This window comes from Diabrotica virgifera, chromosome 7 (assembly GCF_917563875.1).
Source record: "Diabrotica virgifera virgifera chromosome 7, PGI_DIABVI_V3a".
Classification (NCBI taxonomy): domain Eukaryota; kingdom Metazoa; phylum Arthropoda; class Insecta; order Coleoptera; family Chrysomelidae; genus Diabrotica; species Diabrotica virgifera.
In genome coordinates, this window is record NC_065449.1 from 89,365,888 (window position 1) to 89,391,257 (window position 25,370).

A 25,370-nucleotide genomic window follows, 5' to 3' on the forward strand; every position below is an offset into this window, starting at 1 on the left:
GATTCCAAGACACTATCCTGATTTTTCTAACCTGTATAGGTGTTCCCTGAGATAATTCTCATCCGAAGATCCGAACGGAGGCTCATTTTACTTCCGGATTTTACCTCAGGAAATGCCATGATTTCAGTATTTATTGCGTTTTTATTGCGTTGGAGAAGGTCTTTTCATTATTATGTCCTGAAAAGATTTTTTTGGATATTTGATGTCTGAATGCATTTTCTATCAGCACCATACCCCGCCCTCCACGTTTAGCCAATACACCACCAATGCAACCAAAGTGCAGTATTACCCCACACCCGCCTGCATTTTTCTGTATAGGCCAGGATCCCTACTGTAAGGACTGCCCTATTATGTTCTGGCAGCGGATGTTCTTCTTTTATTCTGCTTGGCAAGAGCCTTTCAAACAAATGAACATAGGTAACATTATTTTTATTTATTTTATGTTATTTATAGTTTTTCTTATTTCAACAGGAAGCAATATGTTTTTGAAAACAATATTTTAGGATTAATTATTGACGCATACAAATTTTTAAATTGTTACATAACAAACTAATTTATATATCAACAGGTATTTCTTGTTTTTTAAAATACTTGTCTGGAACTTATTTTTGTTAAATTAGAAGTCCTTGAATTTCTTAATACTTAAAAGAATGAGCCTGAATCGATTAAATTATTTACTATACGTGTAGTGCATATTCCGAATATTTTTAACATGGTGTCTGATGTTTTATCTTTAAAGTCGAATCTTGATGAAGTTTTGAGTTTTCTTGGAAAAACAAAAGATGATCTTGCAAGGGATGTAAACATTATTAGCAAATGGCTCCAAACGCAAAATCATTTACCTGAACTACCATGTAAGTATATTACTACAGTTTTTTAACCAAACATGTCTAATAACTGTGCACTTCTTCTTTTCCTCCTTCTTCGATATTTTTATTAGGCAAAATGCTATCGTACTATTGCGGTCTATAATGCTACAAAATGACATATTTTCAACACTGTAACTGGTATATGAATTTTATTACGAAATACACCACAGAACGAACGTTTTCGGTCTTATCAGACCATCATCAGATTACTTACTTACTCCGTGGCTTTACAACCCTTCGTAGACTTTAGCCACTCAAGATCTTGCCTCCACTGTTTTCTGTCTTGAGCAACCTCCATCCAATTCTCCACGCCCATCGCGCTTAGGTCTCCTGCCACCAGAGTCGAGGGCGTCCGCGTGGTCTTCTTCCAGTTGGGACTTCCTCCCACACCAGTCTTACTGTTCTTTGGTCAGAATGTCTTCTGAGGTGTCCCGCCCATTGGAGTCTTCTGAACTTTATTTCTTTTATGATGTTGGCGTTTGGGTAAAGTTCTTCGAGCTCCTTGTTAGTTCTTATCCTATATTGTCCTGATGTTTCATCCAGAACAGGACCAAGGATCCCCCCCGTCTGTTTTTCTCTTGTTGAATGCCCTTTTGTGTTCTGCTATCCGTTTATCAAAGGTTCTGCCAGTTTGACCGATGTAAGTTTTCGAACAGTCACCACAAGTTAGTTTGTAGACACCACTCTGTAGTTGTTTGCTCTTTCGGCTCTTATTGTTCTAAACATATTTGCTTAAGTTGTTGTTAGTTCTGAAAGCTGGTGTTATTCCTTTCTTTTTTATGTATCTGGCTATTTTTGTTGTTATCTTGCCAGTATATGTGAGAGAGCAGAAAGTACTGGGTTCTTTATGTGGTGGTGGATACACTAATTTCAGGGCTTTCTTACGGAATTTTTGGTTTAAACTTTTGTTAATTGTTTGTTCGTTATAGCCATTGTTTACTGCTATTTGTTTAATGATGTTCAGTTCTATTTCGAAGTTATTTTTTGACATGGGAATTTCTGTCAGTCTATGTATCATGCTATGGTAGGCTGCTAATTTGTGTTGTGTAGGATGGGATGATGAATTGTGTATAGTTGTGTCAGTATGGGTAGGTTTATGATATACGGAGAACTCATGTTTTTTGTGTTGTCTGGTAATTGTTACATCTAGAAAGTTTATGGACTTATTCTGTTCTGTTACTAAACTCAATATTACTAGGAAGTGAATTAATGTATGATAGAAATTGGTCAAATTGCCTGTTAGTTTCTGTAAAGCATACTAGTATATCATCCACGTATCTCCACCAATATAAGAACTGTTTAAATACGGGATGTGTAGAAATTGTTTTTTCAAGCTGGTTCATAAATAAAATACATCTGATAGCAATGGGCTCAGAGGATTACCCATACTAAAGGCACTCTGTCGAAACAGCTGTAGGCACATAGTTATAATAAATTTTGTGTAAGTATAGAAAACAAACGTTTTCAGTCTTTTATTGTTAAACATATATTAATGTTTTTTTTTTTATATATTTACAGCATTTGTGATGATACAATATTTCTTAATCAACAACAAATTTAGTACAGAAAGAACTAAACAAGCTTTAGATATGTATTACTCAGTAAGAAGTCTAATGCCTAAAATTTTTCGGAATTCTGGTCCTACATCTCCAGCTATGAAATATATGTATGATAATGTGTAAGTAAATCTTTTTTTATCTATATAAATAAAAATTAATGTTTGTATGTATGTATGTACCTTATAGACTCGCAAACTATGCATTTCATCATATGATGACCTTAATAAATAAAAGTTGTTGTACATGAACCCGGGATGGTTTTTGAGTTGGTACCACCAACCTAAGTAGAAAGGGCTCCCTCCCCCATAATTAGTTTTTATTTTTTTGGACAAACTGTTCTTTCTCAGTTTTATATGATGTAGAACCAAAATCTACAGTCAACCCTACATTTTCACTTTTCTATCACCAACCGTTATTTTTTAATTGCTATCTAAATATTACCTCTTCTATGTAAACAAAAATGAATATTTGTATGTACCTTTGATTCAATAAAATTATTTTTTGACTAGGAAAGTTTTGGGGTAGTTCTGATTTCTTTCATTATATATGGATTTTGGGCTGCTGAATCTGAATAAGTGGTTTGCGGACAACATTTCTTGCCGGAACATTAAAAAAATCGCGAAAAAAGCGAAAAATTTCAGCTTTTTTCGGCTTTTTTGCTCAAATCTCAAAACCTATTTTTTTTTTATTTTATTTCAATTAACGTGTCTCGGCTGCTGCGGCCATTGACACAAGGAACATTACAATAACAATAAACAATTAAGTCAAATTTACAGTAGGTGGTATACTTTACAATGTTTAAGGAACTCTATCACATTACACAATTTGTTTTTAGAGTTTAAAATAGTACACAAATTTCCGGGGATGCTATATTTGGTCCGCCCTGCTGCGTAGTGGTTGCACTCCACAAGTAAGTGCAGTACACTTAGTCGAGTGTTGCAGTGTTGGCAGTTTGGAGGTTCTTCGGGAACCATCAAGTGTCCATGGGTTAGGCGGGTGTGCCCAATTCTGAGCCTTCTGATGATGGTCTTCGGTTTCCTTTCCATTTTTACCAGGCTAGGTCCTAAAATGCTTGGTTGGATGGACTTTAATTGGGTAGTGCACTTGCTCCACTGATTTTGCCACATTGAGGTAGATAACTTTTTGATTTCAGTTGTTATGTCTTGAAACAACTGGATATTTTCATCTGTAAGATCAGAGCGACGTGCTTTTTTTGCTGCGTGGTCAGCATTCTCGTTTCCTTTGATACCAACATGTTAAGGATTCCATTTAATCGAAACTGAAGTATTTGATTTAGCAAGTGCTGTACATTTTTCATGGATTTAATAACTATTGGATTTGTTGTATAAATTTTTCTAATTGAGTGTATGGATTATAATGAGTCTGTGCAGATTGCTAAATTTTGGTACCCTGCATTGGAACCTCTAGAGCAGCGTTTCCCAACCGGTGGGTCGCGACCCATTAGTGGGTCGCGGGCCGATTTCAGGTGGGTCGCAGAGTGGCTCTATAGTAGCTGTGTAGCGTACAGTAACCATGTTCCTTATTTTTTTCTATCATCTTGGGGGGTTAGGGATGGGTCGCGAATATGAAAAAACATCAGAAGGTGGGTCGCCAGATATAAAAGGTTGGCAACCACTGCTCTAGAGCTTTGAGTATAGCGTAGAGTTCAGCTGTGAAAATACTAGTCATCTTGGGTAGTCTACACATGGCTAGTGTATTATTTGTGGAAGTAGCAGCACATCCTACACTTTCTTCATCTTTAGATGCATTTGTGAACATTATGTTATCAAACTTGCCTCTATTAATTATATCGTTAAAAGTTTGTCTCATGAGTATCGTGGAGGTTTCCATTTTCTTATATTTGCACAAATTTACGTTAAAGGCAGGTAATATTTTTAGCCAAGGTGGAGTATTGGGCTGAATAATGGGGGTGGTGAGATTAAGGTCAATATTTTCTAAGAGTGGCAATAGGAACTGTAGAGATGAATTGGAAATAGCTGAACTGTGTATTCCCGTTAACTGAATGTTTTAATGAGTTGGCAAGATATATTATTAGGATTTGCAGAGACCTTGGCAAAATAGGAGTTTAATAGACGTTGTCTTCTAATATTTAAAGGGGGTTCACACGATTCGACATATACACTTTCTGTAGGACTAGATCTAAAAGCTCCGAGGCATGTTCTTAATGAAATGTTTTGAATTGTATCTAGTGATTTTAAATAAGTTTTAGGGGCAGTCATATATAATATAGATCCATAGTCTAGCTTAGATCTTGTTAGGGCTCTGTATACTCTTAACAGTATTTCTTCTTCGGCTCCCCATTGGCGATTGGCTAATGATTTTAAAAGATTTATACTTTTTGCAGCATTGGCTTTGGTTTTTTCTATATGCCTCTTCCAAGTTAATTTTTTGTCAAAAATTACCCCTAAAAATTTGTGGTTTTCAACTACTTGTAGTGGATGCCCTTTTAATGTTATGTGTGGAAGAGTTTGCTTATATTTTTTGCTAAAGTTAATTACTTTAGTCTTTGTGGGTGAGAAGCTAAAACCAATTTTGTTAGACTAGTGACATATGTTATCAATGGTATTTTGCAAAATTGTACTAATGGAGCTTGTTACTTTACCCGAACAGTAAATGACTAGATCATCCGCATAGATATTATGTGACAGGGGCTTGTATTAAGGAACTAACGTCTTTAAGAAGCAGTAAAAATAAGGTTGTGCTAAAGACTGATCTCTGAGGTACTCCTGTCTCCAGGATATATTATGAGGGAGACATTTTACCATTAGCAGAGACTGAAACTTCTGTTAGTTAAAAAATTCTCAACAAACAGATATATGTTTCCAGATAAATTAGATTCTTGCAGTTTTTCTAGAATTGCCGGCCTTGATGCTGTGTCGAAAGCACTTTCTATATCGAGAGGTTATTTCTATTAGAGAATGCCTCTATGATATCGAATTGAAGAGTGATAAGATCATCCATTGTGCAACGATTCGGACGAAATCCTGATTGGGCGGAATTGATAATGTTACGTGTTTCAAGATACCAAAGTAAGCGTTTGTTGACAATTTTTTCCAGGAGCTTGCAAAGTGTGCACGTTAATGAGATGGGTCTAAATGACATAGTTGTATTGGTAGAAGTATCATTTTTCTTGAGTGGAATAGTTATAGCTTGTCGCCAAAAAGATGGAAATTGGTTACCTAGCCATATGTTGTTGTAGAATTCTTGTAACTTTATTAGGGAATCTTCATGAAGATGTTTTAGAAATATTGATGGAATGTCATCCGGCCCTGCAGTACTATTTTTTAGTGAATTAACAGCTTCGAGTAATTCGTCGATCATTAGTGGGAGATTGACAGGATGATCATTGGAATAATTTGGATTCTTATGTGCAAAACATTTGTTTGATATATTTATTGTTCCAGACGCGCTGTTATTATGTTTTGTTTTACTTGAAAAGTATTTGGCAAGTGTATTTACAATCTGCTGATCATCAGTTATGACATTATTTTCTTCTATAGCGGCTGGAATTTTATGTGTTGTATATCTACCTTTCATCTATTTTATTTTAGTCCATATTTGACTAGGAGGTGCGTCAGAAGTTATGCTACTGATGTATTTGTTCCATGAGTCCTTTTTGCTTTCTTTGACAATTCGCTTAGATTTAGCTCTTAGTTTTCTAACATTTATTAGATCCGCTTGGTTTCTAGTTTTACGGAATCGGTTTAATGCTATTTTACAATCTTTTACAGCTAGTTTACACGATTCATTCCACCACGGAACACATTTTTTAGAGGGATCGATGTGGTATTTACCGATACATTTTTCAGCAGAAGTTATAACACAATCGATCAGCATATTAAGATCTTCATCAACAGAGTTCATAAAAGACATTTGATCTGTCTGTCCCTTGACAGTTAAACTAAATATATCCCAATCAGCGTGAGCAATTTTCCACTTAATTTTGCTTTGTCTTTGTGAGTTATCATTGTTAGAAATTAAAATGGGAAAATGGTTGCTGCCATAGAGACTTTCCAGTGTTTTCCATGTAAGATGTGTAGATAATTCTGATTACAGATGCTCAAATCAATGGAAGAGAGTGTATCCGTTTGGATATGAAAGTATGTGCTGCTTCCAGTGTTTAGAAAATTAAGGTTGGAATTGATTATGATATTTTCGATCATTTTACCTCTACCGAAAGTATTACTGGAGCCCCACATAGTGCTATGTGCATTAAAATCTCCAACTAAGATAAAAGTTTCAGGAAGTTGGTTAATTAGGCTTGTAATTTCTAAAGCAGTTAGGGTGTGATGTGGAGGAATATATACGTTACAAATTACAATTTTATTTGGACACTAGGCAGTTACGGCGACGGCTTCTAGAGTTGTTGTTAAGTGGAATTCTTGGTGGAATACATCTGTAGAAGTAAATATAGAGCTACCACCACTAGCTCGTGCATGTGATGTTCGTATAAAGTGATAGGAAGCATAATTTTTAAGGTATGGGTTATGGTTACTAGTAAAATTGGTTTCTTGCAAACAAATGATATCTGGTGAAGTATCAGAAACAAGCAGTTGAAGATTTTCTAGATGAGGGTAAAACCCATCACAATTCCATTGAATTAAACTGAATGGGATGTATTAAAATGGGAGATTTGTGAGTGCTGCGACCTTTGAGATCGATCGGAAAGGTACTCATCATCAGATTGTTCGCATGATGAACTTAAGTCTGCTAAACTTGCGGCTTCAGAGCTTTCTAGTTCTAGTTGCTTTTTGATCTTTTTACTTAAACGGGTAAATCGCTTTTTTACGGTTCTATCTGAAAGGGTTGGGTATATAGCATGTAGGTTTAAAAGTAGACTTTTTACATCATCCGTGCGCTTTTTCGCTTCCGAATAAGGATCAGGATGTCCGAAAGTATTTTCAAGGAAGAAAGCGAAATTGTCTATGGGTATCTTAAAAGTTTGTGGATTTTGTTTGTATGCATCTTGGATTGTTCTCTTGGTGGTTTCGGTTATTACTGATTCTGTTTGGATATCAGCTTTAAGCTTTTTTTTTCTTTGCTTTGTGAACTTTTTCGGAGGAAGCTGATACAGGGGGAGGCATCTCTAACCATGGTTGAGCTTCTTTCTCAGAAATTTCAGGGCTTGCTTGTTCTCTATAAGTTTCTATTTCAGAGTGGCCTCGTTTTTGGAGAAACTTGTGTTATAGAGATTTGGTCTGATTGTGTAGTGTCCGTGTTGGAGTTCATATTCTCGGTTTGTGGATCTTTGGCATTATGTGTAGAGGGACATGAAATTTCTAAAGATGAATTAGGGCTTGCTGGAATATATTCGGTTGGAATTGTATTGTCAGTTGAAGGATTTGGGCAGTTGGAGGCTATATGTCCGATTTGTTTACAGATAAAACAATGTACTTTATCTGTAGAAAGGAAGATTCTGTGTTCATAATCTTCGACGGAAATAAGTACTGATGTTTGTAATTCAAAACTTTCGGATGTAGGGTAAACATAGACTTGGCGTCTGAAACTTAATACATGTGAATATTCATCCCCAAGAATACCTGCTCTTAAATAGGATAATGGAGATGCGATGCGAAGTCCAAGATTTTTAATGCTATTTTCAACTAAGTCATGTGGTATGAACGGTGGAACGTTAGATATAATTATTCTTTCAGTAGGGGAAATTAGTCTTCGGATATTTAAAGAAACATTTTCTATCTGTACTAAGCGATGTGAATCTATAAGCTGGTCGACAAGGTTAGAGCTATAAAGATAAATACAAATACGATTGTTTGATATCCTAGATGCAAAGGAGACGTGCTTAGGGCCTATAATATCACCTATAACTTTAACGTAATTATGCAATTTCAGGTTGTCTTTGGCATGCATCACAATGGCATCATGTTTGCTAGGGAGTGTTGGCCGCGAAATGGCTTTCGCAACTGATGAATAAGATTGATTTGATGTTTGGAACTGAGACATATTTTTTGTTGGTGGATATTTTCTGGTGTATTTGCTACGCCACTGCTCATGTAGTCAAAAGCAATTGCGCTTTTAGCTTGAAATTATAATTTAGCTTCTATGTGTTACGGTAAAAGTTCCGTTTTTCATCCATTTTAAAATAAAAATAGATTGCCGCTTGTAAGGCAATCCTATTTAAATATTCTTTTATGTTTTTAACAGTAAAAACAAGAAATAAACCTCAACTAATAATGAATGAATTATATATACACCAATTTGTATAAAAGGTTCACTAATGACACTGTTTTTGTACTTCGTTTTTAAAAGCACGATAAACTACAGAAGGACCTACTCGTTCAACGCCTCGTTGTGTCGAAAACTATTAATTTTTAGTAAATGGTCTGTTAACAGAAATTAAATTACTTAAAATTATGTACAAATGTCAATATTTACTTTTTTTTTCGGACGAACCGTTCGGTCTAAAGTACAAGTTGAAAATGGCCAATTTTTAACGGTCTCGGCAAAACCCACTTTTTACATTCCAAAACTTTATTTTTTATTAGAATGCTCTCATTTGACAAATTTCTCCTAGTTTTCTGTACAAATAATAAATGTTAGTTAATAGGTATGGTATGTCTCTTGTGACAGCTTCCATGAGTCCATTCCGTTTTAAGAGGCCGGGAATGTCTCTGCTTTTCCCTTAGAGCCACAGAAGATCAGGCACAGATGGAGTCACCACGCAGAAAATTGACCAGCCGTGCTTTACACAACAGGTGTACGAAAACGCTGATTTTATCCCTTTCTATGCCAGGCATTAATTTGCATGTTGGTCCCTCAATCCCAAAGATTTTTTCATGCTTAGAGTCCCATTTCCCTATATATACGTCGGATATAAATAAACAAATAAATGACCAAAACATGTTTTTTAATGAGTTTTTTTAACCAACTTAAACGTTTTCTTTTCAAAAGTACTCATCAGAGATCAAAACCAACTTGAAAAAATGTAACTAATTTAAAAAAATAATGTAATGTAAATTAACATTAAAAGTTTTCTTTTGTGTAGTACTCCTCAAAACATGACACTACGCAAAGACCGACTCCGCATCTTGCACACATGTATCTCGATTCGCTTCTTTTTTTTCTGGTCTTTTCTGTGGCTACAAACGCTTCACCTTCTAGAAGCTACCTATAAGCGTTGCCACCAGTGCTACAATATAGCATATATCTAAAATATGTGAACAAATTAGGGCTTCCAATCCCGCAGCCTGAGTTTAATCTCGGTATTTGCGGGACTACAAATTTTCAATCCCGCGGGATCTCGGTATTTACGGGATCCCGTATATTGAAAATAGTCATATTTATAAAATGCAAATAAAACAATAAATTATTAATCAACTAACTCCACATTTATTTAAGTATTACTATTAGTATGAGATCAAAACTGTTTTTTCTTCGCAAAAACAGTAACAAATACTGAAAAAACAAAAAATCTATCTTCTTCAAAAAATACACCAACAAAATTTTAAAAATCAACCAAAAATACCCATTTTCAACTGAAAATTAATATAGATTACTAATTTAGTTGCTATAGGTATTACATACTTAGCTATAAGTTACTATTATTTAGCTAAAACTTTCAATTGAAAATGTTTGCAAAGGAAACACAACATATTGGATAGTATGAATAAAAACGGAGTATAAACTCCGAGTACGTTCTCATGAGTATGAGCATAAAGTATAAGTTTATACTACATTTCATATGAATAAAAATATGTTCATGTGATGAGTTTCTACTTACCGTACATGAGAGTAGATACTACCGCGTGGAGTATATACTCCAAAATCTGGAGTATAAACTACATTCTCATTTTTATTCATACGAGCCAATATGTAAATCTAAACTGTCATCTGCCAAACTTCTGCATATTTTAGATACAATATAGCCAGCAGCAGAAAATGCCCTTTCGGCTTCCATACGTCGACGGTATTCCTTTTTAGGCTTTATATGTAGATTGAAGAGTACAGGGGAAACATGGAATTTCACTTTTTCGTGAATTTTGGTTTTTTTCTCCATGTGGTAGCAAAAAATGAGTACTATCGACTAGCCTATCAATTTATGACAATAACCAGAAAGATCAGTCTATATAAATTTTCTAAGAATTTGTATCCAGGCGAAAAACCAGGATTGTCCGAACGCCACTGAACAAAAATAAGGAATGTTAGCAGTTTTTTGGTGCATTATTAAATTAATAAGTAATATAGATTAATATGATATAAACATTATAGCATAATATTTGCTAGAATTCTGCTAAGAACCTTCTAAGTCATTTTTAGGTATCATAAGACCTAACCTTTATTGGTGTTTATCTCAATATGTACAAAATTTGACATTCCTTGTTTTCCCCTGTACTCTTCAATGTAAGATATTTTCCCAATTGACTCCCCAGATTCATAGAAAGTCATTTCTATTTTAATAATGGACTCAAGTGTATTAGCTCAAGATGGAGACGGGCAAAGTAAATACATTACATGTTCACGATATAGTTAATTCTAACTCCTGTTGCAATGTAAGATCAAGATCGAAACCCGATGATTGAACCTCTACATTGTTTCACACGTGTTTCTTACTTGCAAAGCTAAAGTTCATTCCCGTTACAAAATCAAATTTCTTTTCGAAGTAAACTTTTCGGTGAGAGATGAAAAGTTTCATCGTCACACGACGCTTGGTAACTACGAGGCTTTTGGAGATAAATCAGTAGTGCAGTCACATTTCTACGTCGTTGTAAAATACGGCGCAAAGACAGTTTTTTGATAATTTTGAGCGTAGCTACAGCAGTAATGTACACCTTTTTCAGTTCCGCAAATCCTGCGGATCCCGTGTCTGTAATACCACATCACGCGGGATTGGAAAATGATGCGGGATCCCGCAATACCGAGATCTCGGTATTGCGGGATTGGAAGCCCTAGAACAAAAAATATATACGGCAATGAGTCCGCATGACCTGTCTTGGGTGCCAACATTTTGAAGCTTTGAGAAAAATAATCTAACATTTTCGGACATATTTCTACGGCATTGGGACACCAATGAGTCTAAAATTTTATAAGCAACGCATATTTTTGGATTTGGTAAATTGAGACCATAACACCTTGAACGTATACATACGGCGGCTGGGAATACAGACCCACTTTTTCAAAAACATATATACCTCCGCTAAAAAAGAGTCACAACTCAAAAAAGGTTGTTTTGAGAAAATCGATGTTAAAGATTTTAGTTCAGTTGAACATTTATTTGTCAGTTCCATGACTAAATGCAAGCTGATATGTTATTTTATTGTAAATGGGAATATATTAGCTGTGTTATTGGTGCATTATTTTTCTCAGAAAATTAAATTTTTGCAGTTCTTAGTGAAAAAATAGAAACATGCCGATATTGTGACACTTCTTTAGAACAAGATATTATCATCTTAAAAATCACGTTGTTAGAGTATAATAAAATATACACAAAGAAAAAATTTTGTATTTATTATTACAAAGAGTTATAGAATGCTGAATAACAACTGGGAATGTGATTATGCTTTACTAAATCCAAGAGGTCTTTTTTCTTATTCTCTTTAATGCTAAGTGCACTTTTGTAGGCCTGTTGTAAGGTACTTGGAATGGTATGGTTTTTCTTCGGCAGAGATCTACTTGCTTGAACTCTTCATCTTTGTAGGAGGTTTTATAATAGAGGGTGGTAGGATTTTCTTAATTTAACTTAAAAACCTTTACTTCAGTAGTCTTCAAAGATTTTATGCCTGTCATGCCTATATCGTCACACAATTTTTTAAGCGGATAAAAATCCAAATAACCGAATTCATTTACATGGTAGGGTTCTTTCTTCTTTTTTGCCAAACGAATGATTTGTGCATACTGACTTGGCACATAGATAGGACCAGATTTTAAACTTTTCTTTACAGCCTTCTCAATAGTTGAATAAACAGAATCTCCTTCATTCTGACTATGTCCACTTATAAAATATTTATGGTTTATTGAACCTATTTTAGGGTATTTACCCAGGGCATAAATATATATAGCAACTAAAAATCTATTTTTTTGTTGGCCACAACAATTATTTGAAAAAAAAACGAAGTCAAGCCGAGCTTCATTATTAGAAGTACCCAGTTCTTTTTTCTATGAAATTAAGTACACGTGAACCTATTTCATCACTCCCCCTATTTCCGTGCCCTTCATGCCAAAAGTAGCATTCCGTTGAGCCAGTTTTCAAATCAGACACTTTGAAGTTGTAGCAATTCAACTTCGATTTATAATAAAAAACAGATACAGTTCCTTGCAGCGTAGGAAGAACTGCTTGCAAGTCATAGACTGATACAATGTAATTGGGATTAGCCTTCGCCTTTTCTTGGTCCTTTTCTTTTCTCGATAAATCTTTTTCTTCCAAATGTAATATATACTTGTTTTCCAATATTCCCTTGGCTTCTCCTATGGCATTTTCATATGCATCACACAACTCACAGCGATCTTTTCTGGGCATAAAGAAACTAATGTTAAACTCTGTGTTAAAAATTTTTGAGAACATCACTAAATTTGCGTGCGGTAGATTGTTTTCCTGGCAATTTTGTTTATAGTCATTAAATATATCAGTTAAATTTTTTCCACCTTCGATGTATTCCCTATTGGTTTGTTTGCGAAGATAATGACTCTCAATACGAGAAATCGATCGAATGTGCTCACGAACTCCGTCTTTAATCGATGGATCCACTTTTTTATGGTTTTTGTGTTTACCTCTTAAGTCTACTTCCTGAAACCCTTTTTCAGCTTTGTCAACGACCGTCCTTTTAATTCGATTGTTGATATCTAGCGTAGCCATAAAAAAATATTTGCCTACGCGAACTTGCTCATTATTATTTATATGAAAATAGTATGCATTATTATGTTGTCTAGGCCTCTCTGCACTGCTGTACCTATACGCTGGTTTGACTGGTTTCATGCATTTTTGAATGAAATCTCTCTGTCTATTTATATTGGGCCCGATCTTTCCTGGTATTTTCATCTATTTTATTAGAGCATTTCAGCCGGCATTTATCTCCACAAGCAGGTCTGATACTCCTGGCAACAATAGGTTTTTGTGATTTAGATCTTGAGGTATATGCTTGACCAGAGTTTCGTAATTTCTTGGCGTTGTTACTTCACCAGTTTTCTGCCACTGCTACTCGCTTTTTTCCTCTTTTTTTAGGACCGGTAATTCTGGTGTCTGCTTGTTGAGTGTTTGCTGGTTGGGTGTCTGCTAGTTGAGTATCTGGTACTTCAGGTCCTGATGCTTGTAAGTTTGTTTCTAGAGTGTCTACAACTTCAACGTCTGGTACTTGAATGCTTGTTGCTGGAGTATTTACTGCTTGAGAGTCCGCAAGTGGAGTGTCTGATGTAGAAGAGGAAGACGAACTAGAGCTACTAGAATCTGATTCATAGTTTGGATCTTTTATGGAATCATCATCATTATCGCTTACGAAGTCCGAGATTTGGAGGTTGTCTTTCAGTTCTGGTGAAAGGTCAACCCGTAATAATGATGTACCAGGCTTATTATTATCGTTATCGGTAGCTATAACATAGTTTGCATTATCATAAATAACAAGTGCAGCATTTTCCTCTTGTAAAAGATGTCTCTCTAAGATTTCTGAAAAAGAAGAAACATTATTAAAGCTAAAATAAAAACTTTGTTATTCAGGCACGCTATTTTTTTATTATTCAATATCAGATTACCTGAGTTTCGCACTTGATCTGGTGCATAATGGTGATCATTATCGTTATCGGTAGCTATAACATAGTTTGCATTATCATAAGTAACAAGTGCAGCATTTTCCTCTTGTAAAAGATGTCTCTCTAAGATTTCTGAAAAAGAAGAAACATTATTATAGCTAAAATAAAAACTTTGTTATTCAGGCACGCTATTTTTTTATTATTCAATATCAGATTACCTGAGTTTCGCACTTGATCTGGTGCATAACGCTCTGATTTTATTATCTTTGCAAGGGCCATAATTCTGTATGTCCTTGAACTCGATGAACTTTGCATCTTATGGAACCAGCCTGTTTGCTGCAACAAAAATAATAATAAATAAAAACTAGGGAGGATAACACACAGTCATAAATAAAGTCCGGATTATAAGCATGACTGGAAGGTCAAAATAAGCACTATTATAAGCAAAAAAATGTCGCTAAAATAAGCAAAGTTTTTATGAAATAAGCAAGGTTCAAGAAAAAAAACCTGTATTTAAACATGGATATAACGATATAAATATGAATAAAGGACATTAACATTAAATTACATTTATTTTTAATTATCGTATTATTAACAAGTAGTTGGTTGTTATTTATGGGTGTCCCGAAAAGAATGGTCATAAATTATACCACACATTCTGGGGTCAAAAATAGTTCGATTGAACCTAACTTACCTTAGTACAAATGTGCTCACAAAAAAAGTTACAGCCCTTTGAAGTTACAAAATGAAAATCGATTTTTTTCAATATATCGAAAACTATTAGAGATTTTTTATTGAAAATGGACATGTATAATTCCTATGTCAGGAACATCTTAAAACAAAATTATAGTGAAATTTGTCCACACCATAAAAAATTTATGGGGATTTTGTTCCCTTAAACCCCCCCAAACTTTTGTGTACGTTCCAATTAATTCATTATCGTGGTACCATTAGTTAAACACAACGTTTTTAAAACTTTTTTGCCTCTTAGTATTTTTTCGATAAGCCAGTTTTTATTGAGATGCGGCTTCTTTTTCAATATATTTACGTAAAAATTTTATGGGGGTTTTGTTCCTTTAAACCCCCCTAATGTTTGTGTACGTTCCAATTAAACTATTATTGTGGTACCATTAGTTAAACACAGTGTTTTTAAAACTTGTGTCTCATAGTCTTTTGTTCATAAGTCACCTTTTATCGAGATGTAGCTTCTTTTTCAAAATATACCTAAAAATGTAAATTATAAATAAATTTTCAGATTATTAACAGGTCTCTATAACAGTACTTAACCATATACAAATATGTGGTGGATTCGACAAATATTCAAAATATCTCGATAAGCACTGGCTTATCGAAAAAGTACTAAGAGGCAAAAAAGTTTTAAAAATAATGTGTTTAACTAATAGTGCCACAATAATAATTTAATTGGAACGTACACAAAAGTTTGGGGGGTTTAAGGGAACAAAACCCCCATAAAATTTGTATGGGGTGCACAAATTTTACTTAATTTTTTTTTAAGATATTGCTGTCGTAAAAATGCCACATGTCAATTTTCAATAAAAAATCTCTGAGAGTTTTCGATATATGAAAAAAAATCGATTTTCATTTTGTAACTTCAAAGGGCTGTAACTTTTTTTTTGTGCACTATTGTATATAGGTAAGTGAGGTTCAATCAACCTATTTTTGACCCCAGAATATGTGGTATAATTTATGACCAATCTTTTCGGGACACCCTGTATAAGCAAAAAAAGTAAAAAAAGCAAAATGCTTATAATCCGGACTTTAGTCATAAACAAGAAAATAACAGTCAATAATTCTAAAAAAGCGTCATAATTAAAAAAACATCAGTGGATTTGAAAATCGTATGTGCCGGTTCTGCAAAACAGTCATATTCCAAAAATATTTTAAAAAAATATACTTACATATTCAAAAAAACTGGCTCAACTCAAAATGTAACACTACTCCGCACGACCCAAAAGTACTTTCCTAACGATTACAATTTCGAAAAAACTGTCACAACACAAAAAAGAACAGTATTTTACTTATTGCAATAATCAGATATAACTAATAATTCACAAAAAAACTGTCACAATTCTAAATGTGACTTTTTCAGGATTAAGCACTACGTGTCGACTGTTATAAAGTCAAAGGTGACATTGTACAGGAATGCATGCTGAGCTAACCTGTAAAAAACAAAAGTGTCACATCGCCATCTCGCGGTAAATAGTTCAAATATAAGAGTGACCCTTTTATGGAAGAAAGTACGACTTATTTTAATACTTATAGCATGTTCATCTCAATAATGGCGATTTTTTAGTTGTGACTCTTTTTTTAGCGGAGGTGCGATATATGCAGCGTTGGGACAAAGGGTTAACGTACATAAAATCGACGGATACCACACTTTTTACGTCATGGGTGGCATTTCTTGTATTGCACCGAAACATGCAATAGCTCCTAACCAATCCGTTCCTCGGCTAAAAACTAAACGCACACCTGAGGTTTATGGAAGTCAGAGAGCTGTTCAACTAATACATTTTGAAAAGACAAAACCTCGAGGTTTATCAGAAATCAAGATCCGAAGGGAATGTTCACACCAACTGAAACTGTGACTCCATCTGTGCCTGCTTTTCTGTGGCTCTAATTCTGTGGCTCTAAGGGAAAAGCAGATATTTTCTCGGTATTTTAGGATGGAATGGATTCATGGAAGCTGTGAGAAGAGATATACCATACTCATATTATGAACTAACATTTATTATTTGTACAGAAAACTAGGAGAAATTTATCAAATGACAGCATTCTAATAAAAACTAAAGTTTTGGAATGTAAAAAGTGGGTTTTGCCGAGACCGTTAAAAATGGACAATTTTCAACTTGCACTTTAGACCGAACGGTTCGTCTGAAAAAAAAGTAAATAGTGATATTTGTAGATAATTTTAAGTACTTTAATTTCTGTTAACGGACCATTTACTAAAAGTTAATTGTTTTCGAGATTTGAACAAAAAAGCGGAAAAAAGCTGAAATTTTTCGATTTTCTCGCGATTTTTTCAATGTTCCGGCAAGAAATTTTGTCCGCAAACCTCATATTCGGATTCAGCAGCCCAAAATCCATATACAATGAAAGAAATCAGAACTACCCCAAAACTTTCCCACTAGGGAGCGCGTAGAGTACAAATTGACTGAATCACTTATAGACTCGCAAACTATGCATTTCATCATATGATGACCTTAATAAATAAAAGTTGTTGTACATGAACCCGGGATGGTTTCTGAGTTGGTACCACCAACCTAAGTAAAAAGGGGGCTTGTCCCCCCATAATCATTTTTTATTTTTTTGGACAAACTGTTCTTTTCTAATTTTATATGATGTAGAAATAAAATATATGGTCAATGCTAAATTTTTAATTTTCTATTACCAATAGTTATTTTTTAATAGCCATCTAAATATTACCTCTTCTATATAAATAAAAATGAATGTTTGTATGTATGTACGTACCTTATAGACTCGCAAACTATGCATTTCATCATCATATGATGACCTTAGCAAATTTGTCGTTATCGTGGGGCGGGAGTCGGGATCGGGACGAAATTAAATTAACATTACGAATTAAAATTAAATAAAGTGTGCGATATTGTAAGATTTGTGAAAAGTCAAAGACTGCCATAGCTGTGATATGTCTAGAGACAAGAAGATACAAAAAGACTAACGAAAATATTACAATAGAAACTGACACACTGACACACTGACAAAAAAAGAATGTGTGTGTACTTTGTACGCACGTAAAAAGTTATATTTCTATTATATGATTATATGATTATAAACGAAATTAATATACTTTTTATTTATATTTTATTTAAATATTAAACTAATTTATACTTACTACTTCTCAAACATTTTTATTAAAACAGTGCCAAAAATTAAAATAATAAAACAATAGAGACCGGCCCTGGCAAGGTATGGTGAAGTTGTACTGATATTGTACTCCTAGTTTTTACTAAAAACAAGTGGTATTATTAAATAGTTTTTTAAAATTAAAGTGTTTATCTACTAGATATTACTACGTAAGTCATCTATACGTAATTATTACTTTATTATTGTGAAAAGAAAACGTCAAATAATAAATATTCACCACCGTTCAATCATTTTGTGAGGTTAGCTAGCATGCGGTTGGTTTGTCACTTACCAGAGCCGGACTGAAGTTTTCGCTACCGCAGCTAAAATGACTTCACACAATGTAAACACACCTTCCGATCTAACCAGTCCAGTAAATCAACGTTCGAATATCACAAACAGTTATGCATCAGCCGCTTCAAACTCTTTTCCGAGTAAGACCCAAGCAATTGTATTTAGTTGTATCGATAATGCTAAACTGCAGGATTATTTAATTCCGTTGGGCACAATAATCAACCCAAGAAATATTATTTTTTCATCTAGATTATCTCATAATAGAATCTGCATGTATTTGGCAAACAAAACCGTAGTAGATAATTTCATGCAACAACATGGCTCTATAGAAGTACTCGGCGAAATTGTAACAGCACGGAGACTTGTCTCTCCAGCAGAAAGACTAGTCTTGTCTGGTGTCTGCCCGTCAATTCCTCATCAAGTATTAGTTGAAGAATTATAGAATATAGGTTTAAAGCTTATTTCCCCAATAACATTTCTGAAAATTAGCTCAACTCTTCCCGAATATAGTCACATATTGAGCTTTCGGAGGCAAGTTTATGTAAGCCCTATAACATCACCAATTCCAGATTCTATTCTAATAAATTTCGACCAAACACCTTACCGCATATTTTTGTCACAAGGTACACTCACCTGCTTTATTTGCAAAAATACAGGACACATATCATCCCAATGCAATAACAGTTCAGTAACGGAATCAACTCATATTGATTCAAACAATGAAGTACCATATCAAACAGATCCAACAAGTATATTACACAAGTTACCAAACACTCAGCAGTCATCAAGTTATGCATTATCAAATCCGAGCATATCACCTACACCTACAAATCTCCATGACCAAGAAATTACTAATACTCCTATTCATAGCAACACTTTCAGTCATCCACATTCAGCGGCAATACCGTTTTCACAAACTCCTAAAGCAATATCCTCCAATCTATCAGCACCTCTTCCATTAGATACAACTGCAGAAAACTCAAATAAAACTGATACATCACCACAATTTTCCGAAACAACCATTTCAACCAATCTTACAATCAAAACTTCAAGCTCAAATTCTGTCATTACCAATGAGTCTGCTCCAGTACTTCCAAAGGTAATAAAGCCACAACAGCTAAGTGAAAACTCTAATAGCACTTGCGAAAACGCAAGTTCTTCCATAAAACGCAGTATTGGTGAGATCGATACTCCTCCTTCAGACTCAGCAATTTCATCACAAAATCTGTTTGCAAAACCCAAATCTTCTAAACCAAAAAAACCGCGCTCATCTAAAGTCCCATCTACACGGGAAACTCTTGAAAATTTTATTGATAATCATACCCCACCATTCGTTTTAAATTACCACCAATTGTCCTTACTGATTGATAATGTCCAAGGCTCCCCCGACACTATTACCGTCGTTAAAGAATTTACAACTGATATGCCTGGTTTACTCTATCTTTTACAAAGGAGCTATCAATATGCAAATGATAGATCTACAAAAACTAAGTTTACAAAACTTCAAAAGAAACTTCTTAACCATTTAGGGAAAGAGATTTCTGACTTAGACAGTGACTCTTCTGTAGATAATTGCTCAGTATCATCTAACTCCGAATCTGTTAACAACATTCAACTCGATACTTCAATGGAACATTGATGGATTTTTCCATCGTCTCCCTATGCTACAGCTTCTTTTATCTGAATATTCTCCAGATATTATTTGTCTACAGGAGACAAACTTAAAGACCAATGAGTTGTACAATTCAAAACATTTCACTTGTTTCCGCAATCCGAAACATCCTTTTGAAAAGTTGCTAAAATACCAGCTTTCCCAAGCTCATGAACATGGAAGAAGCGTTCAATTTGTATGGGTTCCCTCACACGTCGGAATAACAGGAAATGAAGAAGCTGACAGGACTGCACGAGAGGCAATTTTAAGTAATTTTTCGGAGCCGATAGACAAGTGTGTTTCCAGTGACTTAAAAGCTTATTTTAAAAATAAAGTGTTGTGTTTGTGGCGAAATGAGTGGTCTCAATCTAATTCTAAGTTAAATAAAATAAAAAATAATGTGTTTCAGTGGTTTCCATCGTCGCGCAATAGACGAGAACAAATTGCGGTTGCGCGTTTACGTCTAGGACATACCAGGTTAACGCACTCTTACCTTTTCACAAAGAGTAATCCACCTATATGCGATCAGTGTAACGTCCGATTAACAGTCGAACACTTTTTAATAGTTTGTAGTAAATATGACCAAGAAAGACAGCGCTGCAAGATCCCAAACGCTCTACCACAGGCTCTAGGTCAAAACTATTCCTGCGACAATATAGTTAATTATCTAAAATCCATAAACATTCTGTACAATCTGTAGTTGTTTACTTTTGTTATTTATATTTTGTTCCGTCGCTAATAACCTTTTGGTGGATGCGACTTCTTTTTCTAATAAAAAAAAAATAAAATAAAAGAATAATACCCGATTTCACCAACGATACCTAAACAGTTGCCTTATTAAGTAATTCTTATCGATAGCAACTTCCTAAGTCAATACTTAAGAACAATAGCGTTTCACAACTTTAAGAACTGCTTATCTAGGAATTTCTTTCCTAGGTATTAATTCAGGTGCGTTTGAACTATTTTTGATAGATAAAAAGAAGAATAAGATGACATTACCTTACTTTTTCGAATAATTGTCATTGTGTTGGTTTTATTCAGTTTTGTACTGTGATATTTATTTATTTTATTTAGTAGTTAGTTATTTGTGGATTACGTTTGTTAAGTCTTGTATGTTATTTGTATATGTACGTTGAACTGGAGGAAAAGAAAAGAGTTGTAAACGAAAAACACATATGACGAAAAATTAAAGTTAGTTGAATTGTCGTTAATGAAATAATTATTTTATAATACATAATATATTGAAAATTACATCTTTTATTATTAATTTTTAATGACACACTTTTAGTGATATCATGAATGGGATTTTGAAACACAACACTAGTTTGTTAGGTAGTAGGTAGACTACAAAATTTTGTCAATAGACCTGTAAAAAACTCCAAATGATTTTCTATATTTTCCAACACATATTATATTATTAATATAAAACACAATAAAAATTACAATTAATATACCTAATATTACAGAATAACAGAAAAATTAAGCTAAGAAGCAAATTATTCACAAACGTCACAAGTACCTACATTAGTCAAAATTGTAAAAATATAACCTGACTGTCAACGATAAGTAATACCTAAAGTTTAGGGAGATCGAAAAACGTATCCTACCGTAGGGTAATACTTAAGCGGTTTAGGCAATTCTTATCGTATGGCGAAATCCGTTTTAGAGTTAGGAAGTACCTAAACCCACTTAGGTAATTCTTAAATATTTAGGTATCGTTGGTGAAATCGGGCATAAAACACACACAAACACATTAAAAATGCCACAAATGATTTCTGAACATTAATTGTCGGAAATTTTTTTAACTAAATACGTCTTTTCTGAAAATAAAATTATATAATAAATATACTTACAATCATAAAATATATAAAAAAATAAAAAAATAAAAGTTTCTATTGAGATTCGGACCAACTTACCAGCGCTGCTGGTATTGGCGTTGTATTGGGGTTCACTCGCATTAAACGCTTCGCCACGGAGACAGTGTGTCATTATGTGCGAAGATCGACTAACTAAACGGATTAAACTTTTGACATTTTTGAATTATGTAAATCAAATTATTTTGATTTTGAATTGAAATGATTTAGAATTGAAAAAATACAACAAAACATAGAGTAAGAAAACAATATATTAGGTGAATATTGATAGAAATTTTGATGGTAATCAAATTATGTAAATAAAATATTACATACTATGTATTTTGGTAGGTTCAAATAGGTAGGTACCTATGATACATTTAAAATTATTACGTACCTGTTGCTTTAAAAACTATTTAAAAATCACTACAATTATAAACTTTTTTGTTTCTGTCCTACAACAATAAAACTAATATATTATACATTTGTTTACCTTCATATTGAACAATTATTTATTATTGACAGATCATCTCAACACCCAATCAGAGCCCGTATAACGACTAATAAATTTCGCAATCACTTGCATCGTGCAAAGTGGCTATGTTCAAATATCATAACAAAATTTGATCAAATATTTTTAAAACACTTACCAGTGTAAGATTCTTTAGCTTTGAATAAGCGAGATCGTAGATCGTCGCGGTTGATTGTTGTTATCCAGAGTTCTCTACGCCTTCGAGCTAATAGGTTTTTTATCAGTAATTTTGCGGCACTCATACTAGTCACAGTTTGATGGGCTTTCACATTGGCATGCAGCAATCATCTCTTCTATGTTAATAAGTCCAAAAATATAATATGAAAACTATTTAAAAAGGCAGTATAACCATTAACTAACTTTTTGTTTGTTGTTTCTCTTCCTACAAATTTTAAAACGCAACAACCATACATAACCAAACCACAGTCCCACAGCTGTGCCACAGCTGCCATATTGGATAATTTTTGTCATGTCATTTGAACATCCAATCAGAACAAAGTTGTAATGCGACTGCGCCGGGATCAAAGGTTTTAATCCTATTAAAATTCACCCTCATATCGCGCATAAAGAAGTATACCTTCAAAAAAAGGAAGGTCCAGAACGAGATGGTTGTTTGACTTAGAAGACGACCTGAAAACTATCAATGTAAGAAAATGGATAAGAAGGACATAAACGAGGTCTAAATGGAAGGACACAGTCAGACAGGCAAAGTTTATTCATAGTTATGATGTCAAAAGAAGAACCGTGTTCGATAACTACTGACCAATTATTACTAGACCAATTATCCCCGCAAGGCGTCTACCGGTGTCACTTCTTACTTAGTAAACAGCAAAATATTTGTTGATGTATGTATCAAGCGTAGCAGTGACGTTTATAATCGCAAGTTTTTTGGGAGTTTGCAAAAAACTTTGAGTGTCCATGTTTCTGGCAAGGAAAATTAATCGTGCCTTGAAAAACCGCCATCGTTTAATATTTACGCACCGCAATAGTTATTTTCCTAACAAGTGCAGAAGGTCATACTTTTCCGCACGCGATTGCAGTTTACCGAACGAAGTGAAGCGGAGTTCGGCAAGCAGTCGAGTGCGGAAAAGAGACTTTCTGCAAGAGTTAGGAACAATATTTTTTCTACGAGCATTTAAAAATGACCAAATCTTAATCAATTAATTGAATTAATATAAAAATACCTACATACACAAATTTAATCTTTGACAAAGTTGTCAAAACCAAACTTTCTATATAATTGGTTAACATGACGACGATCTAACAACACCGAATTAAATTCAATGCGGTGCCTAAATACCTGTTATGTGCAGGTTTTAATATTTTAAAGGCATAGCAACGATGTCAAACAAAGCAATTATTGTCAAGAAGCACGTCACACACTTTAAAATTTATCTTTACTTACAAATTAAAAAATAATTCAGTGATTTAGATGGCATCAAGTGACGAAGAACTACCTCCATCTATCCTCGACGTTGTCAATTATCTTAATTTGTTACCGGAAAAATCGGCAAACAGGTACAAGAAAGAATACAATATTTTTATGAGTTGGTGTAAAGAAAAAAGTGTAAGTAGCTTAAAAGAAGAAGTGTTTTTGGCTTATTTTATTAGTCTATCCAAAATCTGCAAACCAAATACTTTGTGGTCCCGCTATTCCATGCTCAAGTCAGTATTAAAAATTGAAAAAAATGTCAATATAGGCGATTATTTTAAGTTAACAGCATATTTAAAGAAAAAAGTATAGGATTCAGTTGTACGTTCAATATAAACATTGTAAATAATAAATAAATATAATTAAAATTACATATTTTTTATTTGATAATAATAAAATTGTTAAAAAGTCGACTTAATTCTTTGACAGTGTTGTCAAAACCAAACTTTCAATATAATTAGTTAGCATGACGACGATCTTGGTTTCCATGACGGTGGATACGCGTGCGGAAAAGTAAAAACCGCGTGCGGAAAAGTAAACCGCGTGCGGAAAAGTAACACGCGTGCGGAAAAGTAAAGCTTTCTAAACTAAAATTCATGCGCGAAAGTAGACATTTTTGCACGCTCGTAGAAAAAAAATATTACTTATCAGGATTAATTGAATAGATAAATTTATATTAGGTAATACATACATATATTTTTTAGGTATTATTTATTTTCTGTTAATTTTTATTTATTGAAGTTTGAAAAATTATTGATTTATTTCTAAGGCGGTACGAAGTTCGCCGGGTCAGCTAGTACTAAATAAATAGTCTAGGCGCCCACTAGGTCACCGTGGCCGTTTCAATTCTGATGGGCAAACCCAAACATTTCTTATGGATTTTTGGCTGCTGCTATTTAATTTCGAGGGATGATTTTTGACCACTCGTATCGAAACTCATCCTCGAAATTCGTAATCAGCAGCCAAAAAAATATAAGAAATTCTTGGGTTAGCCCATCAGAATTGAAAAGGCCACTGTGACCTCTATTTGGCGCCTACACTTAAAGCTATTTAAGATCTTCTAATCTAAGAGTTAGTTTAAGTTAGGGATGGGAAAAACCTACCGGTTATAATCTAAAACCGTTTTTTACTCCGTAGTAACCGGTTTTACCGGTTGTTTTTTCCCGGTTATAACCGGTTTTTTTTTATAGTAATAACCGGTGAAAAACCGGATACTAAATTATTATACCTCTAAAAAAACAACGAATTCGGAGAAAAAATATTGTTTGCTTTAAACTCATTAATATTCTTAATTTGTTTAATGTTTATATTCTTTAATGACTCTCACACTCACTGAAATATGTTTAAGAAATTTGATAGGCTGATCTTGATCATAAGCACGTCTTGTTGTAAATTGTTATTTTTCTACGGCCGTGCTAAAACAGCCACTTTCCCGCAGACATTTCGTTTCCGAAAGTTGAACTTTCCCGCAGTGGTGCGTATGCAATAAACTAATATTTAGATATTATTTACTAATTTATTTCAAATTCATCTCATATTGTGTTCATGTTTAAATGAAATTAGCGCGATTATTTCATTCA

At 34.0% G+C, this 25,370-nt stretch overlaps 1 protein-coding gene across 2 annotated transcripts in view; it reads left to right on the forward strand.

The window, feature by feature from the left end:
- Window positions 1–646: 646 nt before the first annotated feature.
- Window positions 647–25,370, forward strand: part of LOC126888090 (alpha-tocopherol transfer protein-like) — a 75,537-nt gene continuing 50,813 nt past the window's right edge. For both annotated transcript variants that reach the window (XM_050656113.1, XM_050656114.1), the window contains exons 1-2: window positions 647–854; window positions 2,388–2,547. In XM_050656113.1, coding sequence (XP_050512070.1) covers window positions 713–854; window positions 2,388–2,547 — 302 coding nt within the window. In that variant the 5' untranslated portion in view covers window positions 647–712. The remainder of the gene's footprint in view (window positions 855–2,387; window positions 2,548–25,370) is intronic.